The sequence below is a fragment of the Dromiciops gliroides genome, chromosome 5 (genome assembly GCF_019393635.1).
Source record: "Dromiciops gliroides isolate mDroGli1 chromosome 5, mDroGli1.pri, whole genome shotgun sequence".
NCBI lineage: Eukaryota > Metazoa > Chordata > Mammalia > Microbiotheria > Microbiotheriidae > Dromiciops > Dromiciops gliroides.
In genome coordinates, this window is record NC_057865.1 from 159,447,079 (window position 1) to 159,464,744 (window position 17,666).

General features: G+C 35.1%; 1 protein-coding gene across 1 annotated transcript in view; it reads right to left on the reverse strand.

Moving 5' to 3' along the window:
- The window catches only part of SEMA3D (semaphorin 3D), a 252,169-nt gene that overhangs the window by 124,320 nt on the left and 110,183 nt on the right, over window positions 1-17,666 (reverse strand). Inside the window, 1 exon segment of the mRNA XM_043969203.1 lies at window positions 9,542-9,702. Coding sequence (XP_043825138.1) covers window positions 9,542-9,702 — 161 coding nt within the window.

Below are 17,666 nucleotides of genomic sequence, written 5' to 3' on the forward strand. Positions count from 1 at the left end.
CATCCATTCAGATACTTGTTACTTTTGGCAAAATTCAAATAATTTTTATAGTTTCCAGGACATTTAATATATAATTTTAAAGTGATTCTGAATGTTTTAGCTAAACAATAAAAAGTAATTCTTTAATAAATGTGACATCTAATATTTTGTTTTAGTAAGGTAACATACAAATCTGCTTAAGGGTAACCCATAAAAACAGAGAACTTATCTTAGAATATAATTTTGAAATATTCCTGGAAATTGGTTTCTGAATAAATCAAAATACTATGGCTACAGCTCAAAAAATGGTTCTTTCTTTCATGAAACAAATTTAACTCTTCACCTCCCTGAAAGGAAATTACATTTCTACTATGGCATATGATACATTTTCTACAAAATAGGAAATTTTAAAGAAGATTACAAACACAAAATTTACATAAGGAAGCATATGTAATTTAAAAAAATACTTTATTAAAATTAAACTTCCACATGTATCATATATAGATATCTGGTCTTGCAATTTTTGAATTTTTAGTCCAGTCAACACTAGACTTTACCATTGTCTCCAACTGTGAAACCTTTTTAAGTAGCTAATGAACCACTATATTTATCATAGATCATAGAGTTAGAAAGAATCTTAGAAGACTTTTGTCTATCCCCTTCACTTTACAGATGGGGAAGCTGAGGCCCAGGGAAGCTAAGTAACTTTACCAAAGTCATGAAGGTTGCCAGTGACAGGTCTGGAACCTGAACCCAGATACTCTACCTACAAATCCAGCACTTTCCCCCCATGTACTATGATGTGTCTGTATTTTAATGAACAAAATATGCCTCTTGAATGAAATACTATATAACTAGCAGATAATGGAAAACTCCCTTCTACCATTCTGCACTTTGTTTTATTTTTTTTTAATTTTTTTTTGAGGGGCAATGGCGGTTAAGTGACTTGCCCAGGGTCACACAGCTAGTAAGTGTCAAGTGTCTGAGGCCGGATTTGAACTCAGGTACTCCTGAATCCAGGGCCGGTGCTTTATCCACTGCGCCACCTAGCCACCCCCACTTTGTTTTATTTTTATTTTTAAAAGTTCATTGGTGTGAACTCCCAGTGTGAGAAATCCCTTCATCAATCCAAATGGACAACTGCTGGATAATGTGTAGTTTTACGGAGTTGTTTGGGGGCACTTAAAAGAATATGACTTGCTTATGATCACAACAGCCAGTAGGTGTCAGATTCAGGACTTGAATACAGGTATTACTGACTACAAGGCTAAGAATTTTTGACTAATATTTTGAGAGAACACAGACAGCTCTTCTAGGGCCATATAGACTAGATATCAATCTGCTTTAATAATAGGGTGAGTTTCCTAACACAGTGTTTCCCATTGAAATGAAATCGTAGGTCTTTTCTCCTGATGTTCTCCCACCCCTGAAAAAAAAACTGAATTTTATAGAGAATAGATGAGAAAAGGTGACAAATTAACTATTTTAATGATTCATTCCATCTCATTGATCTATGCTAAAAAGATTATTTTTCATAAGATAGGATTTTTTTAAAAATCAAATAAACCTAAGTCCAAGTCAGTTTAAAGGCCTTACCTGAGCATATTTCAGGTCAAATTTGTGACATTCTAAGACATGTTATTTTCATAACAAATGTATATTCTTTTTTTTCTTTTTTTTTTCCTTCTTTTTCTTTTTTTGCATGGGGCAATGGGGTTTAAGTGACTTGCCCAGGGTCACACAGCTACTAAGTGTCAAGTGTCTGAGACCAGATTTGAACTCAGGTACTCCTGAATCCAGGGCCAGTGCTTTATCCACTGCACCACCTAGCCACCCCCTACAAATGTATATTCTTAATAATTAAAATGTGGCACTTCAAAGGTTAAGATATTTTTAAAATGTCCTTTTAAAACACAGAAATACTTCAGAAAATAAACTTAGGAGAGGTTTCTTCTGACAATTTAATGATAGGATTTAGTAAACCTTCTACAATACAACAAAGAATTCTTCAACAAGAGTTGCTTTGACTCATCAAATGTTCTTTTCAGGAATGTTTATCAATCAGAACTGAGATATTAAAATAACAGAGTAAGGGTTAAGAAAATCCCATATATTCCAGCAAAAGCTGAATCTGTTTTATTATTAAAATATTGAAGCATTTGAGTAGAGGATCAAGTGTCTTGTTTAAAATGACAATATTATTAAAATAGCTGTATTTTCAAGTGTATTCTCTTAAAGAATAGGAAAAAAATATCATTTAAATAACTAAATCTACTTGAATAACTTTTTTTCAAAATAACAAAAGTATAAATCTTCATTCAAAATGTATTAGTATTGAAGAAAAAAAATGTTTGTCCCCTCAATATGGCAAACTGCAGTTAACATTTTATTTCTTTTAAATGATGGAAAAAACTAATCAGAAATAAATACTTTGATGTATTGATTTAGTCTTCGTAGTAGTTTCAGATACCTAAAGTGAATTTCTACCATGTTTGCTACATTTTCTGAGTTTTAGAGCTATAGTTCAACATAAAAATAGCAATTTATCACTATATCTTCTGAAGAATTCAGGCAAAATGTCAAAGAAAAATAAATCAGGAAATGAGGAAAAACAAGATTTCCTGAATAACTAAATTAACTAAAACTGAATTAACTAAATTAATTCTCAAATTATGAAGTCAATTGATTTTGCTTCTTTTTAAAATTTTCATTTATAACCAACTTAGAATGCATAAATTTTTATATAAATTTTTTATATAAATGCTAAGTTGACTTTGAACTCTACCTTTCTATTGCTTTGTGATTGTTATCTTGAAACCAATTTGTATGATGGAGCACTTTAATGATCTTTTCATTCTCAGTCTTTACTATAGAGAAATTTGGCTGTATCAGGGTTTTTATTTATGTACTTGTTTGTTTATTTATTTATTTTTTGTTTCATCATCGGACCTTAGAACTAAACTTGCCTTTTGTGACTGCTACTGAGAAAACTGAGGTTCCAAGAAGTTTAAGTGATTTATTTAGGTCACTCATCTAAGAAATAGCAGAGTAAGGACTCAGGATGGCTACCGACTGAAGCAAGACTCTGGTCAGACCCAGAATAACCCTGGGATTGTAGTGTATGAAATGGGTATATAAATAATCTATACTATATAGTATACTATGGTATATAAATACTGAACCCCAATCTTCGCCCTCCCCCATTATCTAAGGGCAATTAATACTTCCTGACATCTCTATTACCCATTAGGGGGCAGTAGAACATTATAATCCCTGACCAGTATAAGGAGGCTCAAATTACCAACACAGGTAATCGAAGGAGGAAAATAAGCCAATGGGTATTAGGATGAATAATAAGTACATGTATTCCTACTACTCACTTTGGACAAATTTAAGATTTGGATTTTAACATCAAATTAATTAGGTAGTAAATGTTTATTTAACAGAAGACTACACTATATAAGAGACTTGTAATATTTAGCACTTTGAATCCATTCACTGTACAAAAATATGAATGAATCTAGGCACACATTTTATAGTCAATGCGAATTATACATATTAGGTAAAATATTCCTTAAAACCAGCTGAAAGTCACTCTTATTCTTTGATAAAAAGATATGTTCCTTTAGTACAATGGAAGTTCAATGAGAGCAGATAGCATCTCATTTTGCATTTTTATCCCCAAAACAATATAGAGTAGGTGCTCAATAAACTACTGTTGATTGGTTGATAGATTTGTGAGTCTGACATTGCTTTATTCAGAATTTTGTATCTATTTTCCTAAGCTTTAATATATTTTTAAATAGCAATTTTAATTTTAGTACAAAAAAGATAACCAGTCATTACTTAGAATTTTTAACTTTTATATAAATATAATGAAATGCTTAGTAGAGTATTTAAAGTATTTTAATTCTACAAATGTCTTGGCTATGCTTTACTGAAGCAATGGATTTGAATGCAACTGTTGGGGATCAAATTCTAGTGCTGCTTTTAATACTTCTATGACCTTAGGCAATGAATGTCTCTGGGCAACAAAAGCTCCTTAATCTGAAGGGACTAGAAAGAAAGTTGTCCAAAGTCCTTTCTATCTTTAGAGCATTGATCCTCAAAAAAATAACCTCTATGAGAATGATCAGAACAATGAATATACCATGCTGACAAGAATAGAATGACTCAGCAAACATGAAATTTTAATATGTATTTAATCTGCAATCTTCCCAGATTGATTAATAATAATAATAAAAAAAAACAACCACCACCAACAACAACAACAACAAAAAAGCCCACAGAATTTTTGGGAGTGAGACATAAAGAGTGGGGAAGGCAATCAGAATTAGCCAGAATCAGAATTTTTTAGTGACTCTCATTCCAAAGAGAATAAAGGTCACACTTTAGATGCTAATAGTTCTAATGTGTGGTTTCCTCACACTGAGAAAAGTCTGGAACTCTGCTGGAAAGGCACTGAGCCAACGCAAATCACTTTGGGTCCAAACAGTGTACAAACACTACATTTTGGCACTTCTTACTGAAGAATACTTTTAGCACTGGATTAGGTGGATAATTCAGAAAGACATACACCTACATAAATATAGAAAATCACACAATATCTACTCTAGAAAGAACTCATAGGCTATCTCATTCAATCTATGTACATAGACTTTCTATGAATTCTGAATTACATAAAGAAAGGTTTCAGAATTCTTCAGTAATGATTTTTGTACATACAGGATCGTCTTGGTCTATTACACTATTCCATCAAGTATACATACACATACACACATACACACACACACACACACACATATATATGTATATATATATATATATATATATATATATATATGAAACATCTGTAGAACCAAATATTAGCACTTGAGTCACAGAAGAGTCTGAGATATTTCTAAGTATTCAAACTATTTAGCTATTGGATTGGAATTTATTTTAAACAATGATCTCATCATAAACACAGACTAAATGAACTTTCTTTTACATTTTTTAAAAGCACAGCACAAGTCAAAAGCAATGTTTATAAGGCTTAAAATAGCACAGAGAAATACAATTATATTAAGGTTAAGACATATTCTAGAAAACATTTCTATAATTACCCAAATACAATGTCCCATTAGCACCTCAAATTCAGAATGTCATAAACTGAACTTGTTATGTTCCCTACACATCTATGCTTCTTCCTAATCTCCTATTAATGCCAAAACTATCCTCCCAGTACTCCTAAGTCAAGACCTATTCAAGTCCGACTCCTTATTCTTTCTGACATGCTACATCCAAACAATTGCCAGGGCTGTCAATTCCAAGCTCCATAATATTCCTTGATACCCTAATAATTACCACCTCCTCCCCTTTTCATTTTCACTACCACAAACTTATTTGAGGCTCTCATCTGCCATCTGTACTGTTCAGTCTTTTAAACAGTCTCTCTGTTTCCAATTCAACTCAACAATAGTTCCCTGTTGTGTTCTAGAACAGAGATTGTATCACTGTTAACTGTTCTCTCCCCAGTGGTACCTTGCACATAGTAGGTACTTAATAATATGCTCACTGATTATAGATGGATTGGTTATTAGCATTAGGAATACAAAGAGAGCTATAATCATGACACTATCCTAAAGGAACTTTCCAATTTATCTTTCACATAAAGAATCCTTTAATCAGTCAATGATCGTTTAAGTGATTGCATCACTTTCCCAGTCAAAAATCTTTTAGTAATTCCTCATTGCCTACTGGTAAAATTCAAAGTACTCAGCCTAATATTCAAGGTCTTTCTCAATTGAATTCCAATTCACCTTTCCAGTTTTATTTCACTTTATTTTGCATTATGTCCTACACTGTTAGGCACTCCATACTCTTATCCTGGGCTCTCCCATTCCTATCCAACACATCTTACAAATCACTTAATACCTCTGTGCCTCAATTTTCTCATTTGTTAAATAGAGGTAAGATTACATATACTATCCATAGTACCTCACAGAATATGCTACAAAAAGTAGCTTCTAAATCATAAAATGTTATATTCACTAAATGTGAACTATGTTTTTTTGAAACCTTTTTTCCCCCTTCAAGCTCTAGCTTAGGGGGCAACAAAATGCCTTCCCTGATCCTTCTTTCTAGAAACAATTCTTGCCTCATATTCTCTTGACTTGAATTTCTTAACACTGCCTGATCTCTCCTATATAATCATCATAGTATAATTTTTATAAAAGTTATTTCTCTATGTGCAGCTGTATGTATGTGGATACATGTATAGACACATACACGTGAACATGTATATATGTATGCATGTATGTATATATGTATTACCTTTGTGCATATGTATATATGTATATAAACATGATGTATATGTGAGTTTGTGTATGTATTGTATATTGTTTGTATATTGAGGATAATAATTGCAAAAAATGCAAATGTGCCTTGATTCAGAATATAATATACAATATGTAGTAATTCCAAATAATAACATTTTTTACTAAGTATACAGTTACCTTTGTGAAAAATCGGAACATATTTAATATAAATTAAAACATAATCTTAAAATAATAAGAATCTCTATGACAATAAGTCCATACTATTGAGTTCAAAATGTAGTTGCAAAAGCAGAAAAAAGAAAGCCTTATGTAACATTTGAACTGACTTTTTTAGTAAGTCTAGAACATTTTTTATTTCAATATCTAAAATCCCCAAATTGTATATTATTATTTTGCAAAATATGTTCCTATTTATGGCAATAATAAATTTGATTACATGAATATGAAAAAACTTTTACAAATGTTCCCCTTTTTGTGCTTAGCAAAAATAATACGTCTAGAATTAATTTACACTTGCCATGGCAACCAATTTGCCAGGTAAATTCTTTATAGAATGATCAAATAATCAGTTGCAAAAACAAACAATTTAGAATATGGGAGCACAATACTCCCAGAATTAATATTGTATTATGAAATCCAAACTATCTTGCATTGGTTCAAAATTGGAGAGATAGATGAATAGAACAAAATACACATGGAAGAATAAGAGACAACGAAATTCAATGGTCTACATGTGCTGGTACCGTTTGAACATCAGAGCTATTTATCCATGAGTCCTTCTCTCCAATTTTGATGGCAGTAGGAGTTGTTAGCAATACTTGGAAAGGACCTTCCCAAGCTGGCTGAGTTCCATATGAGACTTGGATTATGGGAACTTATGATTTAAGACATTAATTGCCTTCATTCTGAGTTACCAGATGCCAAGATGCCAGCCAATCATGAGAGGAATACATACAAGAGCAGACACTGAATTGTCACAAAAGGGGAGACACATACGAAGTGCAGGTACTACACTGCCTTGGGAAAGGCCAAGAGAACAGCTATTCGCAAGAGTCGAGGTTGGATTTTCTTGGTTTAATTTTCCCTCCACATGGCACTGGAGGGCTGGGCTATGCCATCTGACTTCATTTCCCCCTCCTATATGCCTGATGTCATGGACTCTACAGCTGAGACTTGTGAGTCTTGATCATCAGCATCCACACCTGAAAGACTTTCCACAGCTACACCCAGAGGACATTCCAAGAATTATCTGAGAAAAGACTTCCAAAGACTTAAATGGTCATTTTCCTGTTTTCCTTATCCCCACTGTATACACTGTTTATAATGTCCACTTACTAAAGGGGAGTGACCCCTTTAGTTTTTTTCTGTTTGTAATGTCCACCTGCTAAAAGGGGAGTGCCCCCTTTAACCTTTAATAATGTGTCACTCAATTTTTTTTCTCTCTTTTCATTCCCTTTACTTTATTAGTCAAAAGTATCTGTAATGTTATTGCTTCATGTAAGGAAAAGATGTTTCTACATGAAGCACAGAGGAGAGTGTGAAAATCAAGGTGTACCCCCCCCCCCCACTGAGAAAGACATTGTGAGAACCAGGACAATGACCCCCTGAGGAGAAAGCATGTGACTAGCATCAGGAAGTTACCTTTACTCATAGAATCTCCTTTAAGTCATGTCAATCAATGCTACCAGCCAATTAGCTTGGAGCTATGGGGGGGGGGGTGACACGGGACTGTACCTGGTTGGGCCCCTGCCTGATCGGTCTTTCCGTTGGAGGGCATAGAAGGAGCAGCTGCAGGTGCAGGGATCTAGGAGCTTTCCTCCTGAACTCCACGTGTTCTCTTTACTAACCCCTATTATACTTTAATAAATGCTTAATGCCCCAAAGACTGGTGATATGATTTTCTAATTTAAGGCAACCACAGATTTAGATTTTTAGACATCACAGTTAGATTTTTAAACATCATAATATGCAAATGTATACACATACATCAAACAGATTATAAGGTCCTTCAAGATAGGGACAGAGGCATTTTTTATCTTTTTATGCAGTATATCTAGTATGTGCTAAATAAAAGTTAATTTAATTTAATAAAATTGAAACTATGAAATTAGGAATAGCCTAAGGAAAACTATAATGTATATTAGACTTGTCTTTTAGTACCTCACTTTTCCCCAATAGATGTTAAACTTTAACCATTTTGCGGGACTCTACTTTTTCAAAATTTTCCCTGCTCCTTCTGCTTGACAACTGTCCTATATTCTATTCTTACTTTCAGTTGACTGTTGACTAATACTTGCTATTATATTAATTGCAAATTAAGGTGTTACTTGGGTGTTGCTTGACTTTTCAACACTCTTAGGGGCCATTATCCAATTGACAAATGGAAAAAGAAATGAACAAGCGATGTTTTTGCTTTTGTTTGTATTCCCAGTGCTTAGCACATAATAAGTGCTTAACAAATGTGTTTTGATGAAGAAATACACTAAAAAAAAACTTCTGGCAATTTTTTTATTGTGTTCAACAATGCTTATTGACCAATAAATGCACTGAAAACATTTGGCAGTTAGATTATTTTGTTAAATGAAAGGATTTCAAAGTATTATATATTTTATTTTGGAATGATTTTTAGATTTGTTTTTCATGAGGAGAACTACTTGTTGATTGTATTTTTCTAAGTTTCTATTAAAATTTATTTGTAATTGCCTAAGCATACATCAGGTGATAACAGTGAGAGAGATGTTTTCTGGGTAATGGCGGGGGTGGAGGAGGGAACAAGTTAGTCAAAAAGTTAACCTCAAGTTAAAGTTTTAATGTAGAAGATCCAAAAGACTAATGTTCATATGGCTACATTTAGAATGACTAAAGTTGAAAGTATAATAAATGTGAATTCTAAAGAGCAAAGATAATTTCAGTTTAGCCATGAGAATTCTGTCATTCATTAAAACCAAAAACTGGGATTTCATTGCATACATGGTACAAATTGTCTAAACTATAAATTCATCCAGAAAAAGTAATTTGACTTAGATTTCTTCCATATTAAAAGAAGGTTGGACATGTGAACTTAAATTCAATTCATAAAATCTAAACACTATAGCAGTGGGAGGTAAGATTATTAAGTTCCTTTAAGACAAAGGATCTATTGCATTTGACATTAAGGACACTCAGTCATTGAGAAACTGGAGGAAGAAAGTAGTTGAAAATAAACTTTTTTTCCCAGTGAATTATATTTAAAATAAACTGACCTTCTTAAAATTTTTGTTTAAGTCAATCAAGCTGAGCAGGAAGATGTGGTCCTTTGCTCCAAGCAGCAGCCTGCCCCTCTCCTCATCTAACAGCAGGGTTTGGAAATCCAGCCCTTCTGATGAACCCAGGAAGGGAATACAGCTGTTTGAAAGCAGCAAGTCTGTGGGAAAATGAAAAGGCCAACAAAAAATTATTTTCAAATCAAAACGTTGATTTAAGACTCACTATACACTTTGTAAATATATGCACCCAGCATGAAGGTTTCAGTTTAGATAACTGCAAAGTACAATTTATTGTTCTTTGTATACAGCATTGTTCTTGTTAACCTGAACCAAATTGAGATTAATAATGTTTCACTGTCTATATTAAGGAAAAACTGGAGGAATCCTGTTGATTGATGGGGGGAAAAAGCCATATTAAGCACTAAATAAGTGCCTATTGTGTTTCCATCCTGTATAGTAAAAAGAAAATCCCCACATGAAACATTTGATTATCAGCAAAGCCTACAGAATATTAAAAGAATGTGTCACTAAAGGAGATCACATTGCATAGTGGAACAAATATTGGACCTGAGAGGCATAAGTCCTAGATAAGGACTGCAACTCCATCCCTTCCCAGACCCTAATAATTATTGCCAAAGCTAAGATGAAAACCTAGTGTCCTAGTGCTCACAAGACTGCTCTGATGCACACACCACTCTTCTACCTTTTTTCTCTGTGAAACAGGCATGACTCCTAATTAACTTTGGGACCAGTTCAACAAGAAGAAAGCGTTTTAAAAAATTGGCCCCAAACTGCTTCCCCCAAATTCTGCACTATGTGTGATATTTATCTTTCAATAGATTTCCTTTCCTTTCCTTTCCTTTCCTTTCCTTTCCTTTCCTTTCCTTTCCTTTCCTTTCCTTTCCTTTCCTTTCCTTTCCTTTCCTTTCCTTTCCTTTCCTTTCCTTTCCTTTCCTTTCCTTTCCTTTCCTTTCCTTGAGGTTTAAGTGACTGTCACACAGCTAGTAAGTGTCAAGTGTCTGAGGCCAGATTTGAACTCAGGTCCTCCTGGATCCAGGGCTGGTGCTTTATCCACTGTGCCACCCAGCTGCCCCTTTTCAATAGACAATTAAGATTGTGGACCTTATTTTTGAAACTCAATCAGTGTGATATCTCTTTGGCAGCCAATGAGAAAGTTCCTATTTTTGACATTCTCTTCAAAATGTCAGTAAAATACATTAAAGCACATGTACATCTCTGAAAAATAGGTGACTTCAATTCTGCTTTTTAAGAAGCACTGTAGGGGCAGCTAGGTGGAGCAGTGGATAAAGCACCAGCCCTGGATTCAGGAGTACCTGAGTTCAAATCCAGCCTCAGACACTTGACACTTACTAGCTGTGTGACCCTGAGCAAGTCACTTAACCCTCATTGCTCCGCAAAAAAAAAAAAAAAAAAAAAAAAAGAGTTAAGGTTCCAATCCCAGCTCTGACCTTTCCTATCCTTATGGATGTAGCCCAGTCACTACAGCTTTAATTCTCAGTTTCCTAATCTGAAAAACCTGTAACATATTTCACTAGACTGTTCACAGGCTAAAGAAGTGCTCTGCCAAGCTTAAAATCTATATCAATGTGGGTTATTGTTAATATTTCTGTGAGTATTCCTATTCATTTTCATTATTTTATAAAGATTAAAATGTTATTTTCTTTAAATATCCAGTTTAGTCATTAAACTAGATTTCTAAATGTGTGTGGATGGTTCTGTATTTATACTGGAATGCCTGGCTTTTATGGAATGAAAAAGGATTAGTTCATAGTTTGGACAAACCATGAGAGTACATATCTTGATGAAGATGTGATACTACCCGAAACCTCCAATGACTGTGATGTCACAAACCTCAGAGGCCTGGCTGAGATTTATGGAACGCATTTTATGTGCACTGGATAGAAGTTTGCATAATATATACTCTGTGCTAATTATTTTTCTATGAAACTAAATACAACGTTGTAATAGCTTGTCAGCCCATAGCACCACTGGTGTTGTATTTCCCAGAATTTACAAAAGTTCAGAACTTGTCTTTACATGGGCAAGGATCCAACTAATTTCCCATAATGGCCCTAAGGTGAGAAGGGAAGAATGGAAGAGAGAGGATAGACAAGAGGAATAAAATCCGGAGCAGTAATCAAAGAATGCTCTTTTCACATAGCCCCCTTTTCAGCCAGGCAATCCTGTATCTTCAGTGGGATTTCTTGATAATTATCCAACCAATAAGTAAGAAATAGGAAAACTGGAAGTATGTGAAATAATTCCTTGGAGGATATCTCAGTCTAACTAGAGAAAACTATCTTATGAGCCAAGTTCTGTTTCAAATGTCAATGTATGGTCTATAGTATCAAATGTAGATTAAAGAAAAAAACTATACATACTTAATTAGGTGTAAAGTGGAGCTTTGTAAAAAAGAAAGAACATTCTCTGATGTTGTTGTACCATAATTGCAGAGATTTCTATTCACCTCTGTATTTCCCAATACAATAAAAATTCATTTTTTTGTCTTTATAAATACGGAAGGAGGGGCCAAGGAAGGAGAGAAGTATAATATTCCCCCCCCCAAAAGGCCCAAGATACCTGCTTTAATAGTTGCTTATCCTGTATTTGTTGTTCATAGTTTCCAAACAAATTTGATAGGGAAAAACAGCTGTAAAAATAACGGCTAACCTGAACTGTTGTTATTCAAGAATGATTAAATGATGCCTTGTGACTTAATGTTACTTGTTTAAAAAAAAAAAAAAAAGGTATGCTTCATCAAGTCAGTAGCCAAGCTAAATAATGAGCCTTGGACACGACTTGTAGAAATCTCCTAGTCTAAAGTATGAGTTATTTTGAAGGCAGCTTTGGGATAGGGATTTGAACAGGTTCCCTCTTTCCTAAGCAGGTTATCTTTCTTGCAATTTTGCCAAGCAAAGCAAAGTCATGTATTTTTACCAGTACATCTTCCATGAAAGGACAGTACTAAATTGTTAGCTACTAAGGAAATGTTTTAGCACCAATGAGTACTCTGCCAAGGTGATCTAGAGTCAGAAGAGAAAACTGGGTATTCAGCCGAGTAACCTGTGCAAATTCGAAGTTATCAAACTGCCAACTTAACTGCCAGGCTCATTAGAGAAGAGTTCCCCACAACCAGATCTGCTCTGGCCCTGAGCCATCCCTTGTCAGATTTGGGGGCAAAATATGTGTTTTCATGAGGAGGAAAGGGACATGTGATTTAGGTGGAAGGCAAAAGAGCTTCTTTCCCATGAGAATAGCTTTCAAGGAGGCATGAGCTAGAGAGAGGGGTGAAGTTCAATAGCACAAGCTCCTTCTCAAGATACTTTAAACATTCCCTCCTGATCTTTGGTACAGTCTCTCTCTTTGACTTCATTCCCCATCATCACCTTGTTCTTAATCTTTTTCTTTAGCAATCTATCCTCCACTTCCAGCTGCTTTTTTTGCTTGCAAAATCTGTTATGATTCCAACACCTGTCTCGTTTTGTATTTGCTCTTCTATTTATCTCCTTGGGTGGATTATTTGGACCACACCTTTGATTCCACTGGTATACTGAAGCCCCTGCCAGACTGCCACCTACTTCATGGTTTAGATATTTGTCTAGGCCACAGATAGTTTAAGTGCTCTGAACAGGGTCATAGAACCATTATGTATGAGATGGGCAGCTAGGTGGCACATTGGATCAACGGACATATTTGGAGTCAGAAAGACTCATACTTAACCCTGTTTGCCTTAGTTTCCTCATCAGTAAAACGAGGTAGAAAAGGAAATGGCCAACCACTCCTGTAACTTTGTCAAGGAAACCTGAAATGGGGTCATGAAGAGTCAGACATGACTGAAAGGACTAAACATAAACATAAAAATAACAAAAATCTCAATGTATATTCATAAATTGAGAGGTGGAAGAGACCTCAGGAGTATTTACTCCAATCTCTTCGTTTTGAGGAAACAGACTAAGAATAGCTAAGTGACTTGTCTGGAGTGACACAGCTAGTGTCAGAGGAAGAATTGAATCCGAAATCTTCCTGCCTCTAAATCCAACACTACCCATTATGCCAGGTTGTAATTTCAATTGAATGTTTCTAGAATTACACTATAATCGAGTCAAAACTGAAATGGACAGGACACAGAACTCTACCATGGAAAGGTTCTATGAGATCATTTAGCTTCCTACCCCCTTGTTAATCTACATAAAGTATTATTATTATTAATCTCTCCCAATTTATTAAATAGAAATAAACAATGGATGATTTTGTTGTAAAGCTAAGCATTATTTGTAGTTTGAAGGGAAGAGAAAAAGATGCTCAAGGATGACTCCAAACAATATTGAATAGCCCTTAGCCAACCAATTTTAGCTCTAGGAGAGATCACTTAGTCCAAGCTTATGGTATTACAGATGAAAAACTAAGGTGCTCACAAATTAGGTGATTTGTCCCAGGTCACATGGTCAGTTGCTTCTTTCTTTTCTTTATGGAATTTACAGTTCTTATCTAAAACCAAGAATTCAGAATTATTTCTTCCAACTAGAATGTTGGGACAGCTAGGTGGCGCAGTGGATAGAGCACCAGCCCTGGAGTCAGGAGGACCCGAGTTCAAATCTGGCATCAGACACTTTACACTTACTAGCTGTGTGACCCTGGGCAAGTCACTTAACCCCAATTGCCCCGCAAAAAAAAAAAAAAAAAACCAACAACAACAAAAACCAACTAGAATGTCACTGGGATCGTCATTCTCAAATACAATGTTCTTCGTATTTGTAAAGGCAAATAACTGGTATTTTTAAAAGTAATATAAATAAATAAGGGATATAGGAAAATATGTAAAAGATGAAAAGAAGGGAAATATCATAAATTTAAAGCTAGAAAAGCCCTTAGGGCTCATCTAGTCAAACTGAAGGAAATTAAGTGATTTGCCCAAGTTCATATGGATAGAAAGGGGCAAAACTGAGATATGGACCTAGATCTGACTTTCAAGTCCAAGACTCTTTCAACTATAACACACTGCTTCTCACATTCTGTCAAAACCAGAATGCAAATTTCTGAGCACAAAAAAGATGGGGTTTTAGATATGTTACCCAGTTCCAAATAAGTGAAATTACTCACCTAGGAACATCTAAATAGGAACCTGAATATCCAACATATGACCCAAGGACCAAATATAATTTACCAGAGAGCTTTAGAAGAAAATTTTAGGCCTAATCAACTAATCACCACTACTATTCTGGCCCCAAGTATTATGCAAACATGTATAATTCAATTTAATAAATGCAAAAAATCCATATGACCTATGCACATATGGATTTTCCTCATGCAATTTACATATGGATTTCAGATAAAGAGACAGCATGCTGCAGCTGAGAATACATTGGGTTTGGAATAAAGAGACCAAAGTTTAAATGACATGAACTGTGTGACCAATATGGAAGTTACCTGACTTCTTTAAGTCTCAAGTTCCTCAATCTGGATAATGAGGATAATAATAATACTTACCTCATAAACCTTATTGTGAGGAAAATACTTAGCAAACCAAACATGTTGTAGAATGGGAAGGAATTTTGTCAAAAAATGTTGAACCACCTTTAAAAATTTAGTTCTATAACATCTAGCTTCTTTTTGCACTTCATCATATTGCAATAGACCTGTGCAATTAAGACTAAGCCAAAACAAAAGAAAAAAAAGTATTAAAGTTTCCTATTTTGTAGTATCACTTTTTATTTCAGCTCCCATTAAAAAAAAAAAAGTTCTCTGGACCAAATCCTAATTACTGCCTAGTGAACTGTCACCTAGTGACAATTTTCTTCAGAGAATAATTCACTCTGATGGTCTATTCATTTCCTCTCTCACAGGAAAAGAGTGAATAATCATACAAAGCCAAATAAATGGAGATAACAGCTATGTATTATCTTTCAAGGGAATTTTCTCAGTGTCTGTTGGATGACCAAAGTCCTTCCCGTTGCCACTCCCTACATAGTTGGATTCTCAATTCCAATGTTATTGCCAGAGATACTTGAACCTGGGTGGAGACCCAAGTTTATTCTTGAAGGGAAGGGAAGATGAATTATTTACCTACTAAGTGTCAAGCATTGTGCTAAACACTTTACAAATATTATCTCTTGATCCTTACAACACCACAGTGGGATAAAGACTATTATTATCCCCACTTTATAGTTGAGGAAACTGAGGCAAATAGAAGATAAGTGGCTTACTCATAGTCATATGGATAGCAAGTGTATGAGGGTAGATTTGGACTCACATCTTCCTGACTCAGATGTAGCATTTCATCTACTGCACCACCTAAAGGGGCAGCTAGGTGGCACAGTGGATAGAGCACCAGCCCTGGATTCAGGAGGACCTGAGTTCAAATCCAACCTCAGACATTTAACACTTATTAGCTGTGTGACCCTGGGCAAGTCACTTAACCCCAATTGTCTCATCAAAAAAACAAACAAAAAAAATAGCTAAAAACAAAAAAAGACTATGTTTAGATAATGATCTAAAAAAATTGCACTGCATTGGCATACTTTTTGGAAACCAAAAAAGAACAAGGTCTTCATGACCTAACAGTGACTAGAGAATCATAATTTTAGGGCAGAAAAGTACCATTAGAGAGTACCTAGTCTGATCTACCATTATATGTCTTGCTCAAGGTCACGCAACTAGTAACTGGCAGAACTGAAATTTAACCTAATCTTCTACTTTTAGATGCATACTAAGAAAAGAGATCTCAAATAGCAACTCAAATAGACTGAAAACTCAAGAGAAATTATTTTAAGTATCTATTTGAATGCCTCTATCAAAACCTTTATTTGGCCATATTTAGCTAACTAAGGGGTCTTCTCCAGGTTCCTGACCACTTCATTATGACTTCTGCTCACTGTATCTTAGAAGGGAAAACTTCTCAGATGAACTCTGGAAGCAGATCTGGAGACCTGATTTCCAGTCCAAAGAATAGGCTTCTACCCAGATCCTAGGATGCTGGATTCTTTGACCCACACATGACTCAGGTACTACTAAGGTTTAGAAGATTCAATTTGAAACTGAAGCTCTTGGGTCCATTATTGCAAGACACTTAAAGTTAAGATCAAAACCTCACAAAAGAAAGCTCACCACCACCACCATCATTCTCCTCCCCCTCTTCCTCTATCCCTCTTTCCCTTCCTCCCATGGCTAGGGAGCCTGTAACACTTCTCTGAAGATCATCTGTTCTGCCCATCTAATCTCTAGGATGAAGGAGTAGTGTGAATGAGCCCAGGCATAATTACAAAGTAAACCCATTTTATTTTTAAAGCCTACTTCCCTCTCTATGCTGATCTTCCACCTAAGATATGCTTTCCTCCTCCTTCCATGTGACCAATACTTTAATGTAATCCTCTGAGTACTCAGAAACCCCTACTATAGCAGATTTCACAGCCTCCCCTAAAACTCTCCTGTCACAAGTACCTGATCCTCAGATGGAGTTCAGAGAGTAGTTCATGCTAAGATGCCTATATCAAGGGACTGTGCTAAGTGGTGGCATATGAATAACTGACAACCCTCCCCAGACTCAGGAGCCCTTTCCTTTCCCCTGGCTTCCTCTTATTTCCTTTGTTCTCACAAGGTTTGGATTATAACAGTGAATGGGTTTGGCCCCAGGACTCTGCTTCCATAAGCAATAGTCCAAGATGAGAAATGAACAAGGAAAATATGGACATTATGTGAGCAATAGGATATAACACTGAGAAAGATATCTCTTGTTTTAGCATCATTTGGGTGTGGTTCATCTGACTGGAGATCGATTCTTCCAAGCATCCAGATTCTTTCCCCAACTAGCTGCTCAACTCTGTGTAAGCATGCTCAATTTTATTTTCTAACCTAATACTACTACTACTACTACTACACAACCAACCCTGCTAATTTTCAGGGCTAAAAGTCGATTTCTGGCCAAAGTTTTAATGACTATTTCCAGCTCAGAAAAAATTATAATCTCTCTTGCTTTTCTTTTTCAGCTTTCCTGTAATTTTCAAATAGAACGCTGCTGACTGTTTTAGATACTAGACAGAATATTATCCACAACAATAATAAAGCATCAGATATGGCATAACAGAATAGATTTTTAAAAGCATAA